Raw genomic sequence first — 22,806 nt, forward strand, 5'->3', positions numbered from 1 at the left:
CTTTCCCTCTCAGCTCCTCAGCATCTTCCTGCAGAGTGGACCAGAGCATTGGGGGGGTGGGGGGGGGGGCTTGAGTTGGGCCAGGCTGCCCACAGCCCCAGTTGGTGGCCCAGGGTTCCCTCCTCTGGGTAGCTGATGGGCGGCCACTTGGCCAGGCCTGACTATCCTGCTGGGCTGTGGGGGGGATGGGGATGGCACACTAAGCATTTCACCAGAGGTAGGGATTTGCTCCTGCTCTCCCAGGGGTGTGATTCTTGCACAGCTGGGAAGCAAATGTGGAGGCTCAGCTTTGCTGTGCTTTTCTGGGTGGGTGGGGCCAGTAGGGTTGGGCGGCCAAGCTCTGGGTGGCAGGGGGGGTGTGGCAGGGTGGTGGGTGGTGGCGTGACTGAGCTGGAGGAGGTGTGGCAGGCTGGGAGGGGCCGGCTCAGCTGTGGGGAGTGGCCCTGGGATTGTGGGATTGCCTGCTGGGGACACAAGTGTCTGGTTTGCAGCCACTCCTACCCCAAAGCCCAGTTATACATGGGGAGCTGGCTCAATGGGGGCTCCTGCACCTCTTCTCATCCCCCCCCTCACCCCAAACCCCCGTATGTACTTGAGGCCTGGATGCCCATGATGACACCAGGGGGACATGTTGACCCTGTGTGAAGTTGTGTGCATGGGAATGTGGGCATGTCGGGGATGAGAGGGCTCGGTCAGGAGTGACCCCAGCAGGAAACAGAGCCTATGGGGATCTCCCTTCTCACCCCCTGCAACAGAGTCACACCAGAGACATGAACCCTTTCAGCCCTGAGGCCCTCAGTACCCATTCATTTGGGCGAGGGGGGCTCTGCATGTCCCTGATCCTGGGAGTACTCCCAGACCTGACCTCCCTGGTGTTCTCTTTCTGAACATGTGGCCTGGGACTAGTCCTCTTCCCCCGTCCCTGCCTCAGTTTCCCAGTCTGTGAAATGGAGTGTGAGCCTGTCTCCTTCTGAAGTGATCTTTTGCAGGCCATCCCTCATTGTCTTGGTAGCAGCCCTGTAAGAGAGAAATGTAGTCCAAGCCCCACGGTCCACCAGGGGAAACGCAGCCTCAGAGAGGCTGGGAGATGTGTTCCAGGGTCATGAAGCTGGTCAAAGCAGGAGGCAAGGTGGTGCCCAAGTGATCCTTGAGGCCTTGCTGGTAGTTCCTGTTGAAAGCCTGATGCACATGGCCCTTCACAGGAGCCTCCTAGTGTGTGTGGGCTGGGTCGCTGGTTGCATCGCATCACAAAACAGCACCAGAGGCTCAGTCTCAGGGACCTCGTGGAGCCACCTGTTCCCACAGGGAGCTACTGGATGCCCCCTCTCCCCCATTCTGTTCTTGACAAGGCATTTGTACCCCTGCCTCCTTTCTCTCTGGAACTTAGGGAAGATCTGGAGGCAAGGGGGAGTGGGTTGGGTGTGGACCAGAGTATTTTGGAGTTAGGGGTGGGGCTAAGAGTGACTTTCATCTCTGGGGCAGTGGCCGCAGTTACTGTGGTATTTCCCGAAAGTGCTGCGTTGTCATGGTGTCTCCATGGTGACCAGAGCATCTCATTCATTATCCCCAGCACCTTGGCAGGGAAAGCTGGGCCTAGGGCTGTGAGAGCACAGTGGGAACCCTAGCTAAGGTCTGGGAGTCTCAATGGATGACTACTACCTCCACCCCCAAGTCTTTCTATTATCTAACCCATGGGGTTTTCCCAAATGACCTGAAATCAAACAAATTATGGCTAGAGAAAATGCTTACGTTACAGATACATTAAAGATGGGAGCTCAGCTAGGTTATTGAGTCTCAGTCATATGCACCAACCTGGTCAAGGTTCTTCAGTGGGTTCCAGTGCTGTTCCCATCTTGTGGGCTCTGGACTCAGATTTCAACTCTGTCACTGGCTAGCTGTGTGATTTTTAGGCTAGTAACTCAACCTCTCTCAGCCTCATGCTCCCCAGCTGGAAATGTGAGCAATGACAGTATTCGTTGTTAAGGCATAATCAAGAAAAGATATGTTGTTGTGACCCCAACTGGAGTTTGGGGCTATTAGCATACGAATGACGTCACCCTGAGGCGGGACAGACAGAAGGGAATGTATAAAAGCATGGGACTTGGAGCAGGTTGCTTTCTTTGGCTGCTGCTGCTTCTGGTCAGAAGCATCTCCATGGAGGTGCTCCAGGTATCCGCCATGACTCCTTCTCCTGGGAATGGAACACGTGTGACTCTGCTAGCCGGTAAACTTTTAGACCCCTCTACAGCCATGGGCAACCTTTACCAGAGCTGATGATTGTTTATCTTATGGGACTAAACTTTTGATAACTGTACTCAGTGTACTCTTTTTTTTTTTTTTTTTTCCCCTCCAGGGTTATTGCTGGGCTCGGTGCCTGCACCATGAATCCACCGCTCCTGGAGGCCATTTTTTCCCCCTTTTGTTTCCCTTATTGTTGTAGCCTCATTGTGGTTATTATTATTGCCATTGTTGACGTTGTTCGCTATTGGATAGGACAGAGAGAAATGGAGAGAGGAGGGGAAGACAGAGAGGGGGAGAGAAAGATAGACACCTGCAGACCTGCTTCACCGCCTGTGAAGCGACTCCCCTGCAGGTGGGGAGCCAGGGGCTCGAACCGGGATCCTCACGCCAGTCCTTGCGCATTGCACCACATGCGCTTAACCCACTGCGCCACCGCCCAACCCCCACTCAGTGTACTATTAACCCCTGATGATAATTGCTTATTTTGCCCTTTACCTGTTTTACCCTAATAAACCTTGTATTGTTTAAACCGGTTCCCAGCTCCTCTCTGTGAATCCTTTCACATGCCGGAGCAGTCCCCAAAACTCCTTTATAAGTGAAGTAACAATATGTGAATGTGTTTAGCACAGTTCTAGACTCACAGTAATGTGGCATTCATGACAGCAGTGAAAAGTAACTGTGGTGATGTCCCCTGGGAGGGAGCACTGTGGATAAAGCACTGGGTTCTCAGGCATGAGGTCCCGAGTTTGATCTTTGATTTCCTATGTGCCAGATTGATGTTCTGGTCCTCTCTCTCTTGGTCACTCATCAATCAATCAATCTGTCTCTCTTTAAAAAAATAACAATGGGGAGTCGGGCTGTAACACAGCGGGTTAAGCACAGGTGGAGCAAAGCACAAGGACCAGCGTAAGGATCCTGGTTCGAGCCCTGGCTCCTCACCTACAGGGGAGTCACTTCACAAGTGGTGAAGCAGGTCTGCAGGTGTCTATCTTTCTCTCCCCCTCTCTGTCTTCCCCTCCTCCCTCCATTCTCCCCTTCTTTGTCTTCCCCCTCCTCTCTCCATTTCTCTCTGTCCTATCCAACAACAACAACGACAACAATAATAACTACAACAATAAAACAACAAGGACAACAAAATGGAATAAATAAATATTTAAAAAATAGCAATGAGGGCTGGGGAGATAGCATAATGGTTATGCAAAAGACTCTCATGCCTGAGGCTCTGGGTTCTCATGTTCAACCCTCAACACCACCATAAGCCAAAGTAGAGCAGTATTCTGTTTTTTCTTTCTTTCTCTCTGTATCTTTCTTTCTTTAAAAATAAATATATATGGGGGAGTTGGGTGGTATCGCAGTGGGTTAAGCACATGTGGCGCGAAGCGCAAGGACCAACATAAAGATCCCAGTTTGAGCCCCCGGCTCCCCACCTGCAGGGGAGTCGCTTCACAGGCGGTGAAGCAGGTCTGCAGCTGTCCATCTTTCTCTTCCCCCTCTGTCTTGCCCTCCTCTCTCCATTTCTCTCTGTCCTATCCAACAACAACGACAACAGTAATAACTACAACAACAATAAAAACGAGGACAACAAAAGGGAAAATAAATAAATAATATATATGTATATATTTTGAAATGACAGTGGTGGAGGCTAGGCGGTGGCACATAGCACAAAGTACATATATGTTACCATGTATAGTGACCTGGGTTCAAGCCCCCTGCTCTCTACCTGCAGGAGAGAAGCTTCATGGGTAGGGAAGCAGTGCTGCAGATGTCTCTCTTTCTCTCTCTTTCTCTCTCTCTCTTCAGAGCTGGGATCTTGTACATACATGTACAGCATCACCCTTCTTGGGCCAACTTACTCATTCAGAGAGAGAGAGAGAGAGAGACACAACAGCATCAGAGCTTCCTCCAGGGCCAGAGCAGCTCCCGTGTGGTTTCGGGGTTTGAGCCTGGACCACATTCATGACGAGGCATACACCGTCTCTAGTGAGCTATCTCTCTCCAGCTCCAGAACATGCTTTCTCTAAAGAGGAATTAGCCATTCTGTTATGTGTCCTGGTTTCAAAATGTTGCTAATCAACCTCACATTAAAGAGAAATACTGGGCAGACCAGGGAGATAATACAGTGGTAATGCAAAAGACCATCATGCCTGGGGCTCTGAGGTCACAGGCTCAATCCTCAGTACCACCATTAGCCAGAGCTAAGTAGTGCTCTGGTCTCAGCCCCCCCCCCATTATAGTAAAATAAGTAAACTATATTAATAAAACCATTTAAAGAAAAAAGAGAAGTGCTGGACAAACGGAGGAGCAGGCATCTGTGGCCTGTGTGGCCAGGCAGCCTGGCTCTCAGCTTCTAGTACCATGTGGTAGGGGTGGGGCTGCACCCTCCTTCCCCCAAGGGCGGTGGTGACTTCAGAGCCATCTGGAAAAAATGAGTGAATGTCCCCAGGGCTGGGGAAGAGCCCAGGCAAGGGGGATTGCATGAGCAAAGACCCAGATACACAAGTAGAGACTGGCTTGTGAGGCTGGAGGTGTGGAGAATGGTTGGTGAGGGAGTCAAGGCTCAGGGCAGTGGGGCAGGGTCTGTGCTCCTTCCCCTCTTGGCTCTCCATGATGCAAGGCAGAGGGCTGCCCTTAACAATTGGAAATGGGACACCTTGCACCGGGCCACAGACCCCACCCAGGGATTCTGCCTCTTCTTGTCCCACTCAGCTGGAATGGCAGTGAGTCCCAGGAACCCCTGTATGCTGTCCTTGTCTCCATGTGGAGATCTCCCCTGCTAACTGTTAGCAGGTGCTTTCATTCAGTTTTGAGGGGATGCCATTCAGGGGAGGGAAATAGGGGTCTTTTTGTTGCAGTGTGGATGCAGGGTCTTCAGTAACATCCCAAAGAAACAGATACAGATGAGGGGTCAGACTGAGCCGGAGATGTGGACCCTGAATGTTCTGGGTTCTTGGAGTCAGTGAGGGCGTCCTTTGGCCAGCTTGGAATCTTTGTGCTAGGGACCCAGTTGCCTACTGTTGTGGACTAGCATGGCACCCATGGGCACAAGAGTCAAGGATGAGAGGTGACTGCTGCATTAGAGGCCATAGTGACAGCTGCCACTTGTTTTATGCTATTTGTGCCAAGTCCCTGAGACAGGTCTGCCTAGTTAGCTCTTGGCACTAGGCCTGCACTGCGGGGTGGTGGTTTTATAGATGAGGACACTGGTGCCTGCGACAGGGGCTGTTCATAGACGAGGACCTGCCTCACAGCCTCGGGCGGGGATCCTGGCTTGGTTGCTTTGCCTGAGTCTTGCTCTTTTCATCTGTTGGATGGGACCATTGGGCATGTACTGAGAGAAACATGGGTAAGGAGGTGCCTGACCTCAAGGATGTGGCATTGGGTTGGGATTTAGAACATTTCTGAGAGCTCCCAGGCCTTACAAATGTGTGTGTGTGTGTGTGTGTGTGTGTGTTAATACTATTTTATTCATTTGTTTTGCATAGAGACAGAGAGAAATTGAGAGGGAAGGGGGAGATAGAAAAGGAGAAAGAGGGGACCAGGCAATGGTGCACCCAGATAAATACACATAAGTTAAGAACCTTTGCAAAGATCTGGGTTTGAACCCCTGGCTCCCCACCTATAGTGGTGATGCTTCACAAGCAGTGAAGCGGGTTTGCAGGTATCTATCTCTCTCCCTCTTCTCTCTCAATTTCTCTCTGTCCTGTCTAATACAATGGAAAAAATGGCCACCAGGAGCACTGGATTTGTAGTGCTGGCACTGAGCCCCAGTGATAACCCTGGAGGAAAAAATAAAAAAAAAAAAGAAAGAAAGGCGAAAGACATCTGCACAGCATACCTGCTTCACTGCTCCTGAAGCTTCTTTCCTGCAGGTGAGGACTGGGGACTTGAACCCTGGGTCCTTGCTTACTGTAATGTGCCTGAATGTGGTCCTGAGGGCCCATAGCCAGAACCCCCTCCCCCACCTCACGCCTACGAGCCCACATTCTGGTTTATAACATTTGACTCTCCTTTCCAGTCTTGGCCCCGGTGACCCCACTGAGAGAGCAGCATGCAGCACCCCTGGACCTGCCTGGTGTTCTTCAGCTCACTGCCCAGTGTCCCCAGGATGCCCTGAAGCCCTGGGGTACTTCTGCTGTGCACAGGACCACGTGGGGGTTTGCCATGGTGACATAAAGGGGTGCGGAGGAAGGAAGGAACACACCAGCCTGTGGACTGTGCCCCTGGCTGGGAGGAAGGGCCAGGGGCCCGGTTCCTCCACTCCCGCTGCCCTCCCTCGGGAGGGCCTCCCCTGCTAAGTGTCTGTGAACAATTCTGGTGTCTCCCCGAGCTCGGGGCCTTGGGGTGGCCGCTGCTGCGGGGCCCAGGATGCCCGCCCTGGCTCGTCTCCGCAGGCTGTGTCGCCACGTGTCCCCGCAGGCGGTCCTCTTCCTGCTGTTTGCCTTCTGCCTCTTCAGCGTCTTCGTCTCTGCCTACTACCTGTATGGCTGGAAGCGGAGCCTGGAGCCCTCTTCTGTGGAAGCCCCAGAACCTGACTGCGGGGACCCTCCCCCCGTAGCCCCCAGCCGCCTGCTGCCCCTCAAGCCCCTGCAGGCGGTCACCCCTTCCCGCACGGACCCGCTGGTGCTGGTGTTCGTGGAAAGCCTCTACTCCCAGCTGGGCCAGGAGGTGGTGGCCATCCTGGAGTCCAGCCGCTTCAAGTACCGCACTGAGATTGCGCCGGGCAAGGGTGACATGCCCACACTCACCGACAAGGGCCGCGGTCGCTTTGCCCTCATCATCTACGAGAACATCCTCAAGTATGTCAACCTGGATGCCTGGAACCGGGAGCTGCTAGACAAGTACTGCGTGGCCTACGGCGTGGGCATCATTGGCTTCTTCAAGGTATGCAGGGCGTGGAGGGAGAGGATTCGACTTTGAGCTCCTCTGCATGGGCCTGTTGAGTGTCGTGTCTGACTTTCCATCCTTTCCTTTTGTTTGTAAAGGTTTATTTATTAATAGGGTTGGGAGCAGCAAGTGAGAACCAGAGCATCTCTGGCACAAGCCATGCCAGGACCAAACTCAGGATTCATGCCTGCAAATCTGCCACTTGATCTATTGCACAGTCTGTCTCCCCCTTCCCCCAACAACTGAGTGTCTGAGTTTTCTGTCTGTAAAATGGACATGATAGGAGGGCATAACTCTGCTGTTGTGAGAACCTGGAGCCCCAGTGCTGGCTCCTGTGGAGTGCTACTTTGTGAGTACCAGCTTTCCTTAGGAGCACAAAGCAGTGGGTGCCTGATACCCAGGACACAGAAGGCATGGACCCAAAGGAGAAAGCATGATCATTTCTCCCCACCTTTACCCCCAAGAGTGGGAGTGTGTTTCCATTTTGCCCATGAGCAAACTCAGGCACAGGAGGACCATTGTTAGTGCTCTGAGGTCTTGCCACCTGGGAGTGGGAGTGGGAGGATTTTTGAATCCAGGCACAGGTAGGTTTCCATCTGGATTGAATACTTTCCCTGTTGGGTGTAGTGAGCCTTGGAATTTTATGCACCTCCTCATATTTTGCACTGGGAGAAAGGAGAAGGAAATCCAATGGGCTGGTGAGCTGCTCCATACCCCTTCCCCGCAGCAGTGATTTCTGGGAGCACTGTCATGGGATGGCTCATGGAGGGGGAGGTATCCAAGGACTCTGGCCAAAGAACTTGGAGCTGCAGGGTTTGGGAAGCATGCACCACTGGGGATTCTAGGTAGGTGCTTGGGGCACTGTCCCTTCACTCAGCAAGTGTCAGGCTAGTGTTGCGGGCAGGAGAGAGCATCCAGGGACTCGTGGTGGTATGGTAATACAATTCTTTATTCACACGGGAACGCCCCAGAGTCAGGTGTGAGCACAGCAGGTTAGCCACATGGTGCCAAACCACAATGGCCACCTCCTGCTCTGCATGCCAGCCCTTCTCCAGGTCAGGACGCAGGAGAGAAAAAAGAGCGAAGCCAGGAACAGAAGTGGGTTTTATGGGATAATGCCGGAAGTGGCAAGTCAGAAACGGAAATGGCTAGGAAAGGGGGTGGAGAGAGGTAAAAGGCATGCTGGGAAGGTGGAAGCGTCCTTAGCAACTGTTGCGATGCTTTTAACTGGTCGGAATTAGCAATACCCTGAGGGGATAATGTGGCGGGGAGACCTTTAGTCGTTTCTAAGACAAAGCAGAAGATTGGTATGTAAATAATAATACTTGCATGGAAATATGGTGGTCTGTGGGCCCTGCAGTGCTCACCACATCTGCACAATTTCCCAACAAGCAAGTACTTCCTGTGCTCCAGGCCTTGTGCCGGTGAGGGAAGTGGGCAAAGTCCTTGCTGTCGTGGAGCAGGCATTTCAGTGCAGTGGGGTGGAGTGGGTGGCAGACAGGGAACAAACAAACATACAGTGTGGCAGATGGTGATAAGTATGAAAAGAAATAAAGCAGGAGAAGGGCCAAGAGGGTGATGGGCTTGGGCCGTTGATAGTTTCTGATGGCACCGCCAGGGTTGCCGTCCTTGATAAAATGTTAGAAAGCCAGGCTCTGTGTGAAGGGCCTTCAGAGCAGAGGCTCCTGAAGCAGGTTCCTGCTGAGTATGAGTTGGGAGAGGAGCAGGAGATGTGGTAGTAGTGACCTGTGGGCTGCAGAAACAGCATAGGGGTTCTGCAAAAGACTTCCTCCCATGCCTGACACTCCTGAGGTCCCAGAGTCAGTCCCTGGCACCACCTTAAGTCAGAAAGTCAGAGCTGAACAGTGCTCTGGTTTAAAAACAAAACAACAGGCTGGGCTGTGGTGCACTGGGGTAAGTGCACATAGTGTGAAGCACAAGGACCTGCCCAAGCATCCCGGTTTGAGCACCTAGCTCCCCACCTGCAGGGGGGTTGCTTCACAAGTAGTGAAACAGGTCCATGGGTGTCTATTTTTCTCTCTCCCTCTGTAGCTCTCCCTCCTCTCTCAATTTGTCTCTGTCCTATCCAATTAAAAAATTAAACAACAAAACAAAACAAAACAGAGAAACAACAGACACCTGTGTCCACCAGCAGGCGCCTGTTAGTCCCATTGTCTCTGAGCACTACTGTGACCTGGCGCTCTGGTGCCCTGTGCATAGGGCTTAGAGGGGCCAGTCTCACTGAGTTTCCCTTGGCATATCCAGTGACGTGGGAGCCCAGCACCAAGAAAGGTCTGTCACCAAGAAAGGTCCTTTGGCTCCAGCAGTGGACAGACCTGAGGAGTCCCTCCCCAGAATAATTCAGGAGATCTGTTCCCCAAATGGCGTGGTCACGAGACGCTCTACTCTCGAGTAGCCTCTGGGAAATGCTTACCTGGTTTATGGATTTATGGTGACACATGAAAGATGGGCTTTAGTGCCAGTGCTTTTTTCTCCTGGACTTTGTCCCCCTTTTCATCATGAACTTCATTAAGTCTGAGCCAGAGCCCAGGCCTGAGAAATGTCACAGTGACTGACATTTATGGAGTGCTCCCCCAGTGCCTCTGTTCTCTGTATGGGCGTGAACTCCAAGGCAGGCGGATAGCATCCTGGATTAAGAGAGAAGTAAACTCAGAGAGAGGGTAAGGGACACTCGCCTATTCTCCATTCCCTAACAGATACAGATCTAGGATTTGAACCCCGGCAGTCTGTCTCCAGACACCCTTGTGTTGTGTTGCGTTGTATTCTGTTGTACTGTATTTGATAGGACAGAGAAAAATTTAGACGGGAGGAGGAGATAGAGAGGCAGAGAGAAGGAGAGACACCTGTAACACTGCTTCACTGCTTATTAAACTTCTCCTCTGCAGGTGGGGCAGGGGGCTTGAACCAGGGTCCTTGTGTATGATAGTGTGTTCATTAGACTGGGTGTGCCACCACCCAACCCCGAAACCCCCTAGTATTAACCACAACGTGCTGAGCCTGAAAGCCTCCCACTCCATTTATTTAGTAGAATCTGCATCAAAGGTCACATCCAGTGCACAGAAATCCCACAGCATCTGGGGACCCAGCAATGGGCGGGGCTCACTTGGTACAGTTGATGCAACAGTGCTTCACTCTACTAGAGGTGAACGTGAGACCCAGGGGAGGACAGGGACAGATTCAGAGTCCCATTGTGAGGTCTGCAGCAATGCCAGACTTCCTAGTCCTTCCTTCAGATGAGGGCCCTATGCTGGTCAGTGCTCACCTTCTGGCTCCCCATGCCAGTCCTATTCAAAGCTGTGCCTTACACTTGTCAGACCCGGCAGGCTTGTGGACTTGAGGGGTCCGGAGAGTTCCATCAGAGATATAGTTCCCCCTGGTCTGGGCTTCCAAGTGAATGTGAAAGCAGGGACTGGATAGTCTACCCTGCTTCCAGCCTTTCTGTCACTTATAAGCAGAGTGGCTTATCTTTGCAGTCGACCACAGCTCTTGCCTCAACACCTGTAGATAAAATGAGACGTGGCCTGGCACTTTAGTCACCCAATAAATAACAGCTGCTATGCTCTCTACAGAAAGCACAGCAGGTGGTGGTACTTTGACTTTTTTGGGGGGCCAGGCAGTAGTGCAGCAGGTTAAGCGCACATGGCCCAAAGCACAAGGACTGGTGTAAGGATCCCAGTTCGAGCCCCTGACTCCCCACCTGCCGGGGGGGTCGCTTCACAGGTGGTGAAGCAGGTCTGCAGATGTCTGTCTTTCTCTCCCCTTCTCTGTTTTCCCCTCCTCTCTCGATTTCTCTCTGTCCTATCCAACAACAACAACAACAGCAGTAACCGCAATAATAATAACAACAACAATGATAAACAACAAGGGCAACAAAAGGGGAAAAAAATAACGTGCAGGAGCAGTGGATTTGTAGTGCAGGCACTGAGCCCCCAGCTCAGTAACCCTGGAGGAAAAAAATTTTTTTAAAAACTGTTCTTTATAGTATTATTTCTTTATTTATTGGATAGACAGACAGAGAAATTGATACAAGGGGAGCGGGAGATAGAGAGGGAGGAAGAGAGACACCTTCACCACTTTGAAGCTTTCTCTCCTGTTGGTGTGGGGACTGGGGCTGGAACCTGGTTCTTTGAGCACTGGTGGCATGTGTACTCAGCCAGGCATGCCTCCACTTGGTTCTGACCAACAGGGTCCTCTCAAAAATCCTGGAGGATGGGGACCAGATAGGCTTTCCTCAGCCAGCTCAGCCTTGTATCCAGGTGTCTCCGACCTCCTGGTAGAGGACACAGGCTCCCTGGCCTCTTTCCTCGGGCTGTTGCTGTGTGTGAAACCCCGAGCTCACCATTTTGCAGCCATAATCATGCCCTATGTCCCGCAGGAAGCACGCACCTCATTTCCAGGTTAAGCATGGGGACTGGGAAAGGCAAACAACTGTGTCTAGTAATTCAAGAGTCAACACTTCACAGCTAGGGTTGAGCAGGTATCACAGTGGTTATGCTGAAGATTTTCAGGCCTGAGGCGCTGAGGTCCCAGGTTTAGTCCCCAGCACCACTGTAAGCCAGAGCTGAGCAGTGCTGTGGTCAAAACAGATCTGACACTCAACCCAGCCCAGGTGAGCACGTGAAAAGCAAAGCAGACAGGGGAGCCAAGGCCAGGGGAGCATTTCAAGGTCATTAGCTATTCTTATCTGAGTCCCTTCTAGGCCTTCTGATTCCCAGATTAGGGCTTCCTTCCTCGGCCTGGATGACCTTTCTACTAGGCTAGGGTGTGTGGGGGTGTTGCAGGGGGTGTGGTCTGCTGAGTGGGTTCTCTGTGCTGAGGACATGAGGGATTCCCTCCCATGAGGTGAGGCCTGCAGTGAGGGTCTTTCTCTGCAACCTGAAGCTCAGGCTTGCTCAGTTTCTGTCCCCAGCTGGTTCCTTTTGTTGCCAACTGGGGTGAACCATCAGCCCACAACTTGGCTCTGTCCCTTCCTCGACAGCTCCCAGCTGGGCAGCTGGCTGAGCCGGGAGTGCCTGGCAGTCAGCTCCAGACTGGGGCTTTGAAATGGGATCTCCCAGTGCTCTGACCCAGTGTGGCCTCCTGGGCCACTGCAGGTGAGGGAGTCAGGGTCTGATGTGTCACTGCCCCCCTTCCTCCATCTTTACCCCCACACAGTCCAGGCAGCTCCCAGCCTTGACCAATGCTGCTTAGGAGTGGTGGGAGAGGGGGTACTAAAATTGGGAGGTGGGGGGCGTGATCTCTCAGGATGGGGCTCTGCCTTGGGCTGAACCTCATCAACTATCTCAGGTCAAGTGGGGTGCTGGCAGTACACTTGGTGTGTTGAGAACTGAATGCAGATGCCTTATCACAGCTCGCAGGCCGGGGCCCCACAGAACCCCAGTGGGAATCAGAGAAAAGCACTTCTCCGTGGAAATCAGTAACAGACACCCCTTCCCCAGACACTGTTCTGCTTGGGGCTCAGACTCAGCCTGCAGTGTCCTTGGACAGCATTTACCTGGCCAGCTCTTCAGGGCCTTGTGACCATGCCAGCCTATCTGTGCCCTTTGTCTACTCCAGCTCTGCCCCACTCCACTCCTCTTCACAAGCAGCTGGAAGGAGCAGATCAGAACCTGTCATCCTCTGTTAAAAATCCTCTGATGTTTCCCCACTGCTGCTTCAGGCCTTGGAGTCCTGCAGCATGGCCCCAGCCTGCCTTTCTGCCTCCTCTCCTCCTCTCCCAATCGACCTCTATTTTTTTTTTTCTCCAGGGTTATCATTGGGGCTCGGTGCCTGCACTACAAACCCACTGTTCCTGTGGACACTTTTTTTTTTTTTTTTTTGGATAGGACAGAGAGAAATTGAGAGGGAAGGGGAAGACAGGGAATAGAGAAAGATAGATACCTGGAGACCTGCTTTACTGCTTTGAGAAGTGAGTCCCCTGCAGGTGGGGATTTGAGGGCTTGAACTGGGATTCTTGTTTTCATGCTTAAGTGCACTATGTGTGCTTAACCTGGTGCACCACTGCCCAGGCCCCTTCCTTTCTCTACAGAACTCTTTTTAAAAAATTTTTGTTTGTTTGTTTTATATAGCTATGTCAGGCCCTCTCAGGACCTGTTCCTACCTCCCTTAGCAGGAAACCTTTCCAGAGCCAGCCAGTCAGGTCTAGTCAGCAGCTGTTTTCTTTCATTTTTTTTTTCCTTCCTTTTTTCCTCCCCTTCCTTCCTTCAAAATATTTATTATTTATTGGATAGAGTTAGAAATTAAGAGGGAATGGGGAGAGATGGGGGGAGAGAAAGAGGGGGAAAGAGAGACACCTGCAGCCCTGCTTTACCACTTGTGAAGCTCTCCCCCTGCACATGGGGATATGGGGGCTTGAGCCTGGCCAGGTGCTTATGTACTGTAATGTGTGTGCTCAACCAGGTGTGCCACCGCCCAGCCCATGATGCTTTTTCTAGTACAGTGATTCTGCCCTACGTATCATGTGCCACAGTGAGTTTCCGTGTTAACTTTTGCAGTTTTAGTTGGCGTCTCTTTTTCCAGCTCTGCTTTAAGGTTCATGAGGGCAGGGGTCATGCCTGTCTTTTCCTTTTATATCCCAGGCACTTAACATGGCTGTAAGGTCAACAGTTGTAAAATGAACAAACAGGGCACACGTTGAACCATTCTCACATGCCAAGTCCTGGGTAGCTGTCTATTCCTCTCTCACTGTTTAAAAAAAAAAATCCACTTACAGGAAAACAAGACAAAACAAACAAACAAAACTAAAAAAAACCCAACAAACTCCACTTCCTGGGGTCAGGGTAGCTCACTCAGTGGAGTGTGGGCCTTACCACGTGTGGGGTCTGCATTTGAGCTCTGCTGCCACACAGGAACACCATAAATGACCCTGGACAAGCTCTGTGAGTGTTGGAGTGATGCTGTGGTATCTCTTCTTTCTGCCCATGTCTCTTTCCTCAGCCTCTCTATTTAAAATAAGAATGGAAAAATTTGCCTGTGGAGGTGGTATCCTACATGTTCCAGGTCCTGGTGCCCTGTAAAAAAAAGTCAGCTTAGTTATCAAACACATACTTACTGCCAGAGGGTGTCAGGCCTCTCTACTGGGGTGTAGGAATCCAAAGGTGCAAGCAGCCCCACCCTTCAGAGGGTTCGGCCTGGTGGGAGAGAACTCTAAGACAGTTACTGCGACAGCCTAGGTATGAAGTGCTATAACTCAGGGTGTGATACAGCCTCAGGGAAGATAGTACAGAGGAGAGGTTATATGCCCTGGGTTTTGAAGGATGAACAGTAGTTGTTTTTTTTTTTTTAATTAAAAAAAAAATTTATTTATTCCCTTCTGTTGCCCTTGTTGTTTTATTGTTGTAGTTATTATTATTGTTGTCATCGTCATCATTGGATAGAACAGAGAGAAATGGAGAGAGGAAGGGAAAACAGAGAAGGGGAGAGAAAGATAGACAGACACCTGCAGACCTGCTTCACTGTTTGTGAAGCGACTCCCTGCTGGTGGGGAGCCAGGGGCTCGAACAGGGATCTTTGTGCTTGTCACCACCTGCGCTTAACCCGCTGCACTACAGCCCAACTCTCTCTTTTTTAAAATCTAATTTCCTTTTTTATTAATTTTTAAAAAATATTTACTTATTCCCTTTTGTTGCCCTTATTGTTTTCTCATTGTTGTAGTTATTGTTATTGTTGTTATTGATGTTGTCATTGTTGGATAGGACAGAGAGAAATGGAGAGAGGATGAGAAGACAGGGGGAGAGAAAGATAAGACACCTGCAGACCTGCTTCACCGCTTGTGAAATGACTCCCCTGCAGGTGAGGAGCCAGGGGCTCGAACCGGCATCCTTACGCCAGTCCTTGTGCTTGGCGCCACCTGCGCTTAACCCGCTGCACTACTGCCCAATTCCCTGAACAGTAGTTTTTTTTATTTTTAACAAAATATAAATTTTAATTGAAAAATACAAAAATAATTTTTGTTAAGTCAGTGGGTAGGTTCTACAGCAGAGTGATACAAAGAAGCTGTGGACTTGATGACAGAGAAATAGAAACAATACTATCTTTTTTAAAAAAAAATTTTATTTATAAAAAGGAAACATTGACGAAACCATAGGATAAGAGGGGTACAGCTTCGCACAGTTCCCACCACCAGACCTCCGTATACCAACCCCTCCCCTGATAGCTTTCCTACTCTTTAACCCTCTGGGAGTATGGACCCAAGATCATTGTAGGATGCAGAAGGTTGAATGTCTGGCTTCTGTAATTGCTTCCCCACTGAACATGGGCATTGACAGGTCGATCCATACTCCCTTCCGGTCTCTCTCTTTCCCTAGTGGGGAAGGACTCTGGGGAAGCAGAGCTCCAAGGCACATTGGTGGGGTTGTCTGTCCAGGGAAGTCTGGTTGTATCCTAGCTTCTGGAACCTGGTGGCTGAAAAGAGAGTTAATATACAAACAATCTGTTGGACAGTTATGGACCTAAAGGCTGGAATAGTGCAGGTGAAGTTTTTTTTGGGGGTCCTCCATTTTGTAGATAGCTAGTAGGCATATTTTAGTTATATTTCAAAGGGCCTGTAGCTATACTAGTGTTTTTTGTTTTTTGTTTTGCCTGAGCCTGAAATCTGATATGCAGGTGAATCCTAATTATTGTCTGGGGAGATGATGTCATGGCTGGGAAAAGGACCAGAAAGCTAGATCAGGGAAGAAAGTAGCTCCCTAATATGGGAAAGGGGTATAAATATTACTGTAAACCCCATCAATTTGATGTGATCTGGAGCCCATCATTAGCTTAGGTGCCTGTGTGACCTCTATATCCCTCTAGATCTGAGCTCACATTCTCTGGTCATCAGTAGGAACATTCCATGCTGCCCCAGTATCGACCCATCTTCCTCAAGTGCAGCCTAGAGTATGTTGTCCATCCTCCCTTTGGAGGATAGAACATTTTCTACCATTGTTGATCCAGGTTGAGGGCAAGGTCCTATGGGGGCCTACAAAGGGGTCTATTTTGTTATTCCTGATAGAGATGACCGGTAACAATGGAGAGAGGGATTTATTTGAGGTCTAGACCCATCATGTCTGTTTGGGAATCTCAGGACTCCCTGATTAGGGCCCCAGCTGGTGGAATGGCCTGATAGTGACTAAAGAGTCATCGTTAAAGTATGCCAGTCTTTTGCCCTTATTCAGCTTTTGCCCTCCTTGCTTTGATGAGGTTAGCTTTGGAGTGAGTGAGAGAACTGTAAGAGGAAGTAGGTGAGGAGGGTATCTTAAGTCTAAGTGGACACTATTTCATTATGAACTTGATACTGACTCACTACAGACTATTGTGTCTTTTTGCTTTCAGGTATATATTTTGCCCTAATTTATAGATACATGTGAACATATGCTCTATCTTACGGGACCTGGCCTATATCTAGGTTTTGGGACTTTGTTAGGAAATGAACCTCCTGGAATGGAATTAGAGACTACCATGAAAGGAAAGGTCTCACCCGAGTGATGAGGGTGAAGGGTTGGCAATCCATGCCTGATGTCTCTGGACACAGTCTGAGGTGAAGCATGCTGAGATCGTACTTGTTGCATTGATTAGGTTGGAATCAGCAGATGCAATATCATTTGGCCTGACTGGAGAGAAGCATGCAGGGAAGTGAGCCCCACCCCAGAGGTTCTAGGATTGGGGGAAACATAGGCTCTATAGACGAAGCGGGAGATTCCTGTTGTCTTAGGGTTTAAGAAGACAATAGATAGTTACTGCAATAATCACATTGTTTGGCAATTGGGTTAACTTTGAAGAATCCCTTTTTTGGGATTTGCTGTATCATATACACCCTTACCATATTTCATGTCCTTTGACATTGTTTGCATATAGCTATGCCACCAGTTGCTTTTGTTCTCCCTGGAGTAAGCTTTTAAGAGAGTCAACATATCAAAGACTCAGCCTATATATTAAAAAGACTCAGTCTGTACTTTAAAAAGTTTGAGATATTCAATCATATTAAAGTTTGAGATATTCCCCTCTCATGTTAATTAAATAGAGACTTATATGACTGCAGATTGATAGGAGTGTACATAAACACCATTCCCACCACCAAGAGTCCCATCTCGCACCCCCCACCCCATGAAGCTGAACATTCACCCTCACCCTCCACCCAGGGTTTTTTCTTTGGTGCCCTACTCCAAATTCAGGCAACTCCTGCTTTGAATTTCCCTTTCTGTTCTTCTTTCTCAACTTCTGTTTATGAGTGGGATCATCCCATACTCATCGTTGTCTTTCTGACTTAGCTCACTTAATAATTTCTTCTAGCTCCATCCACGATGGGTCAGAGAAGGTGGGTTCATTGTTTTTAATAGCTGGGTAGTATTCCATTGTGTATATATACCACAGCTTTCTCAGCCACTGTTGTTGGACACCTGGGTTGCTTCCAGGTTTTAGCTATTGTGAATTGTGCTGCTATGAACATAGGTGTGCACATATCTTTTTGGTTGGGTGTTAGGGAGTCCTTGGAGTATATCCCCAGGAGAAGAATTACTGGATCATATGGAAGGTCCATGTCTAGCCTTGTGAGAGTTCTCCAGACTGCTCTCCATAGAGGCTGCACCAATTTACATTCCCACCAGCATTGCAGAAGGGTTTCTCTGTCTCCACAGCCTCTCCAGCATTTATTGCTGCTATCCTTTTTGATGTATGCCATTCTCACAGGGGTGAGGTGGTATCTCATTGTTGTCTTTATTTGCATTTCTCTGACAATCAGCGACCTGGAGCAATTTTTCATATGTTTGTTAGCCTTTTGGATCTCCTCTGTAGAGAATGTTTTGTGTTGAGAATGTTTTGTGTTGAACAGTAGTTTTATAGACCATAAAGATAGAATGGAGCTGACCATAGGGGCAAGAATAAATTGTGTTCTGCCCAGGGGAAGGTTACTAGGAGGGGGAGGGTGGTGTAAAGGAGCAGGGGCTGTGAGCCTTATGAAGAGAGGCAGAATGCTGTGGGAACTGTCACCAGGTCCCCAGGAAGTGAGAAGGGAGACCTGGGGCAGGAGACTGTGGGTACTAGGAAATGAGAAGGGAGACCTGGGGAACTGGACATCCTGAGGGGCAGCCCAGGGCCTGTTATGAGGGTCAGGAATGCTGTGAAGCAGCATTTGTTCCAGCACATCCCATAAAACTTCCTCTCTAATCTCCTTGTGCTGGTGTCCACCTGAGGTTTCCGTTGAAGGCAGGGCTGTGTGGTATAAGTCTACTCCAGGCAGTCGTCCAGGAACTGCCAGTCACGTGGACTCTAGGCCCGGCTCCCCTGACTGTGACTTGGGGTCCTCCTGACCCTTATGTGACGGAAGCCAACACACCTGAAAAGCCTCAGTTTTCCCTGCCATGATGTGGGTGGGGTGGCAAGGGAGATTGTTCCTTTTGTCTGAGGGCAAACTGAGGGCCCTGCACTGAGAATTTTGCCTCTGTAACACTTTCCTTTCACCACCCCAGGCTGCATTTCACAGCAGAGGAAACTGAGGCACACAGAGGTTGTGTGGCTTGCCTACGGCTTGGCAGTCTAGTGACTGAGTGCATGTCATGCTGTCAGCTGCTGTGAGGCAAACAAGGGTTAACTTCTTAGTTGAAGAAGAATGCAGCTGGCTATAATCTTTCCCCCTCCTCCCAGCATAAACAGGACTTCCTACTGCAATAATCAAAGTGGTCTTGGTCAGTGGCCTTAGAATCTATTTCTGCCCGAGTCTGCCGATAACCCAAACAAGTTGTATTCTCTGTATGCACAAAAGAAAAAGTAACCTGCTAAGCTTGTTGCTATGAGTTACCACGAGAAAGCTGATGACTGTATAAAGGGGCAAGCCCTGTGATGCTCGGGGCTCATGTCTTTTGTGGACATGAATCCGGCTGGGTCTGCTGGCATAATCATCACTGCTTCCTACAGTAAAGCCTCAGTGTGTCCCATCTCTCTGCCTAAGAATTCAATAACAGCTGCATTTTCCTCTGTATGATTTTGCCTCAATCTCTGTGTCTGTAAAGTGGGGACTTAGCTGTGCCTGCACCATGGGGTCACTGTCATGCTGACTTGAGGGGGCAGGAGCAGTGCTCAGTGCCGTTTGAGGGAGCACATCTTTCAACTAGTTGTGCACTCTATGGTTGGGAGCTGGCTTTGCAAGACCAGGCTCAGAGTGGACCAGGGGAGATGGGGAGCTCTTTGCAAGGGTTTCCCTTTTCCCAAAGACAGTTATTTTAATCTACTTAACTGGTATTGATTGATTGATTGATTGATTGATTGCCTCCAGGGTTATCACGGGTTCGGCACCGGCACTATGAATCCATGGCTCCTGGTGGCCATCCCCCCCCCCCATCATTTTATCCTACGGGACAAAGAGCAATTGAAAGGGGAAGGAGAGATAGAGAGGGAATGAGAAAGTCAGATACCTGCAGACCTGCTTCACCGCTTGTGAAGCATCCCTACTACAGGTGGGGAGCAGGGGCTTGAACCTGGGCCCTTGAACATGTCCTTGCACATAGTACTGTGAGCACTTAAGCAGGTGTGCCACTCTCTGGCCCCCACTTAACTAGTTTTTTTATTTTAATTTTATTATCTTTATTTATTTATTGGATACAGATAGCCAGAAATCTAGAAGAAGGGGTGATAGAGAGGGAGAGAGACAGAGAGACACCTGCAGCCCTGCTTCACTCGCAAAGCTTTTCCCCTTCAGGTGGGGACCAGGGGCTCGAACTTGGGTCCTTGCGCATTGTAACCTGTGCACTCAACCAGATGCACCATCACCCAGCCCTCCACTTAACTAGTTTTTAATGAATGATTTAATAGTGGTTTACAAGGTAACACGGTTATACTTCCTCACCATACCCATCACTGAAGTCTTGTGCTCCCACCCATGCAAGGATAGCAACATTGTTCTCACAGTCTTAGAAATAATTTGGTCACTTTTTTGCAAGTTCAAGTGTTTCAGTTCTCTATATTCCACATATGAGTGAAGCCCATTCAGTGTTTGTCTTTCACTTCATTATTCCACTAAACATAATCACCTGTAGGTCCTTCCATTTTTTGTCACAAGGAACACAATATTGTCTTTTTTAAGTACTCCATTGAGTATATGTCCTTTTCCTTCTTTATCCAGTCCTATGTTGATGGACATTTAGGTTGCTTCTATATTTTGGCAGTTCTGAATAATTCATCTATGAACATGGGGATGCATGTGTCCTTTGCGTTAGTGATTTCAGCAAAGATCCTCTTTATTTTTAACTAAAATATTTATTAATATGGAGAGAGAAGGGGAACTGGCATGTGACTCTGGCATGTGACATATCAGGGATTAAACTCAGGACCTCATGCTTTTATTTATTTATTTTGATTTTTAAATGTTTATTTACTTATTTGGACAGAGACAGACAGAAATTGGTGGGGAGGGGAGATAGAGAAGGAAAGAGACAGAGAGACACCTAGAGCCCTGCTTTACCACTTGTGAAGCTTTCCCCCTGCAGGTGGGGACCAGGGGCTTGAACCTGGGTCCTTGTGCATGTTTAACTAGGTGCACTACTGCCTGGGCCTGCTTTTATTTATTTTAGATCCTTTTATTTATTTTTTATTTCAATTCATTTATTTCTATCATTTTAGTGGGGACTTAATGGTTTTCAGTACTGTTGTTGATACATGGGTATAATTTCTCATCTCTCCATGATAGATGTCTGCAAAATCTTTCTCACCTCCCACTTAGGTCTATTTCCACCATCATGCATTGGGAGTCAACATTCGCTTCACCCCCTCCCTCCCTTTTTTTTCCCCCCCAGAGTCCTTTGGTTTGGTGCAATACATGACATTCAGTCCAAGTTTTACTCTGTGTTTTCTATTTCTGTCTTTGTTTCTTAAATTCCACCTATAAGTGAGCTCATCTGGTATTTGTCCTGCTCCTCCTGGCTTGTGCCATTTAACATGATTTCTCCAAGCTCCATCCAAGATGAGGCAAAGGAGATGACTTCATCATTCTTGGTAGCTGAGTAAAATTCCATTGCATGTATATGCCACAACTTTCTTAGCAACTCATCTGTGGTTAGGCTATCTGACTTGCTTCCAAGTTTGGGTTATTACAAATTGAGCTGCTATGAATGTAGGTCTACATAGATCTCTTTGGATGTGTGTGTGTGTGTGTGTGTGTGTGTGTGTGTGTTCGTGTGTGTTCTTCCTTTGGATATATCCCTAGGAGATAAGCTGCTGGGTCATAGATGTGTTCATTCCTACTGTTCAAAGGAGCCTTCAGTCTGTTTTCTACAAGGCTTGAACCAATTTATCTTCCTGTCAACAATGTTACCTATTATCTTTCCCCATATCCTGCTTGTTGTTTCTGTGTTGTCTAATGTGTGACATTCTCACAGGTGTAAAGTGGTATCTCATGGTTGTCTTTGGTTACATTCCCTGATAACCAGTGACTTTGTGTATCATTTTTTCATCTGTCGGCCTTCTAGATCTCTTCTTCAGTGAAGATTCTGTCATGGGTCTCTCTGCATTTCTAATGGATTTTTTTTTTAAATTGATTTATTTCCTTTTTGTTGCCCTTGTTGCTTCTATTGTTGTTGTAGTCATTATTGTTGTTGATGTCATCTTTGTTGGATAGGACAGAGAGAAATGGAGAGAGGAGGAGAGAAAGATAGACACCTGCAGACCTGCTTCACCGCTTGTGAAGCAATTCCCCTGCAGGTGGGGAGCCAGGGGCTCGAACTGAGAACCTTATGCTGGCCCTTGCACTTTGCGCCACGTGTGCTTAACCCGTTGTGCTACCGCCCAACTCCCCCCCCTTTTTTTTTTGGTTGTTGTTGAGTAGGACCTCATGATTTTAAGTCCAATGCTCTAGCCACTGCACCACTTTCTGGACCTTTCAAAGATGTTTTTATTTGTTTTATATGAGACAGAGAGATTTCATATGATTTTCATATGTGTTTCACATGATTTTTTGAATATGTGTGTGTAGGGGGGAGATTCAGAACACCCTTCTGGTACATGCAACACTGGAGCCTCAAGCTTGCAAGTCCTTTGCTCTGTCAACTACACAATCTGCCATGACGCCTCTGGCTTCTGGGTCTGATCCCCTTCCCCTACTCCATACAGGCCAATGAGAATAGCCTGCTGAGCGCCCAGCTCAAAGGTTTCCCCCTGTTTCTGCACTCAAACCTGGGCCTGAAGGATTGCAGCATCAACCCCAAGTCACCGCTGCTCTATGTGACGCGGCCCAGCGAGGTGGAGAAGGGCGTGTTGCCCGGCGAGGACTGGACGGTGTTTCAGTCCAACCACTCCACCTATGAGCCGGTGCTGCTGGCCAAGACGCGCTCGTCCGAGTCCATTCCACACCTGGGTGCCGATGCCGGCCTGCACGCTGCGCTGCATGCCACAGTGGTCCAGGACCTGGGCCTCCACGACGGGATCCAGCGTGTGCTGTTCGGCAACAACCTCAACTTCTGGCTGCACAAGCTCGTTTTTGTGGACGCCGTGGCCTTCCTCACTGGCAAGCGCCTCTCCTTGCCTCTCGACCGCTACATCCTGGTGGACATTGATGACATCTTTGTGGGCAAGGAGGGCACCCGCATGAAGGTGGAGGATGTGAAGGTATGGGGGCAGTTTCAGGGTGGGATGGGATCCTGTCACCCTTTGCCCTGCCTTGTCGTCCCCCCCACTCCTTGGCCCTCCTTGTGCCAT

General features: G+C 49.3%; 1 protein-coding gene across 4 annotated transcripts in view; it reads left to right on the forward strand.

Moving 5' to 3' along the window:
- NDST1 (N-deacetylase and N-sulfotransferase 1) overlaps positions 1-22,806 on the forward strand; it is a 97,979-nt gene that overhangs the window by 39,149 nt on the left and 36,024 nt on the right. For all 4 annotated transcript variants that reach the window (XM_060181175.1, XM_060181164.1, XM_060181167.1 and 1 more), the window contains 2 exons: positions 6,257-7,122; positions 22,222-22,716. In XM_060181175.1, the coding sequence (XP_060037158.1) occupies positions 6,607-7,122; positions 22,222-22,716 (1,011 nt within the window). In that variant the 5' untranslated portion in view covers positions 6,257-6,606. The remainder of the gene's footprint in view (positions 1-6,256; positions 7,123-22,221; positions 22,717-22,806) is intronic.

This window comes from Erinaceus europaeus, chromosome 2, assembly GCF_950295315.1.
Source record: "Erinaceus europaeus chromosome 2, mEriEur2.1, whole genome shotgun sequence".
Classification (NCBI taxonomy): Eukaryota; Metazoa; Chordata; class Mammalia; order Eulipotyphla; family Erinaceidae; genus Erinaceus; species Erinaceus europaeus.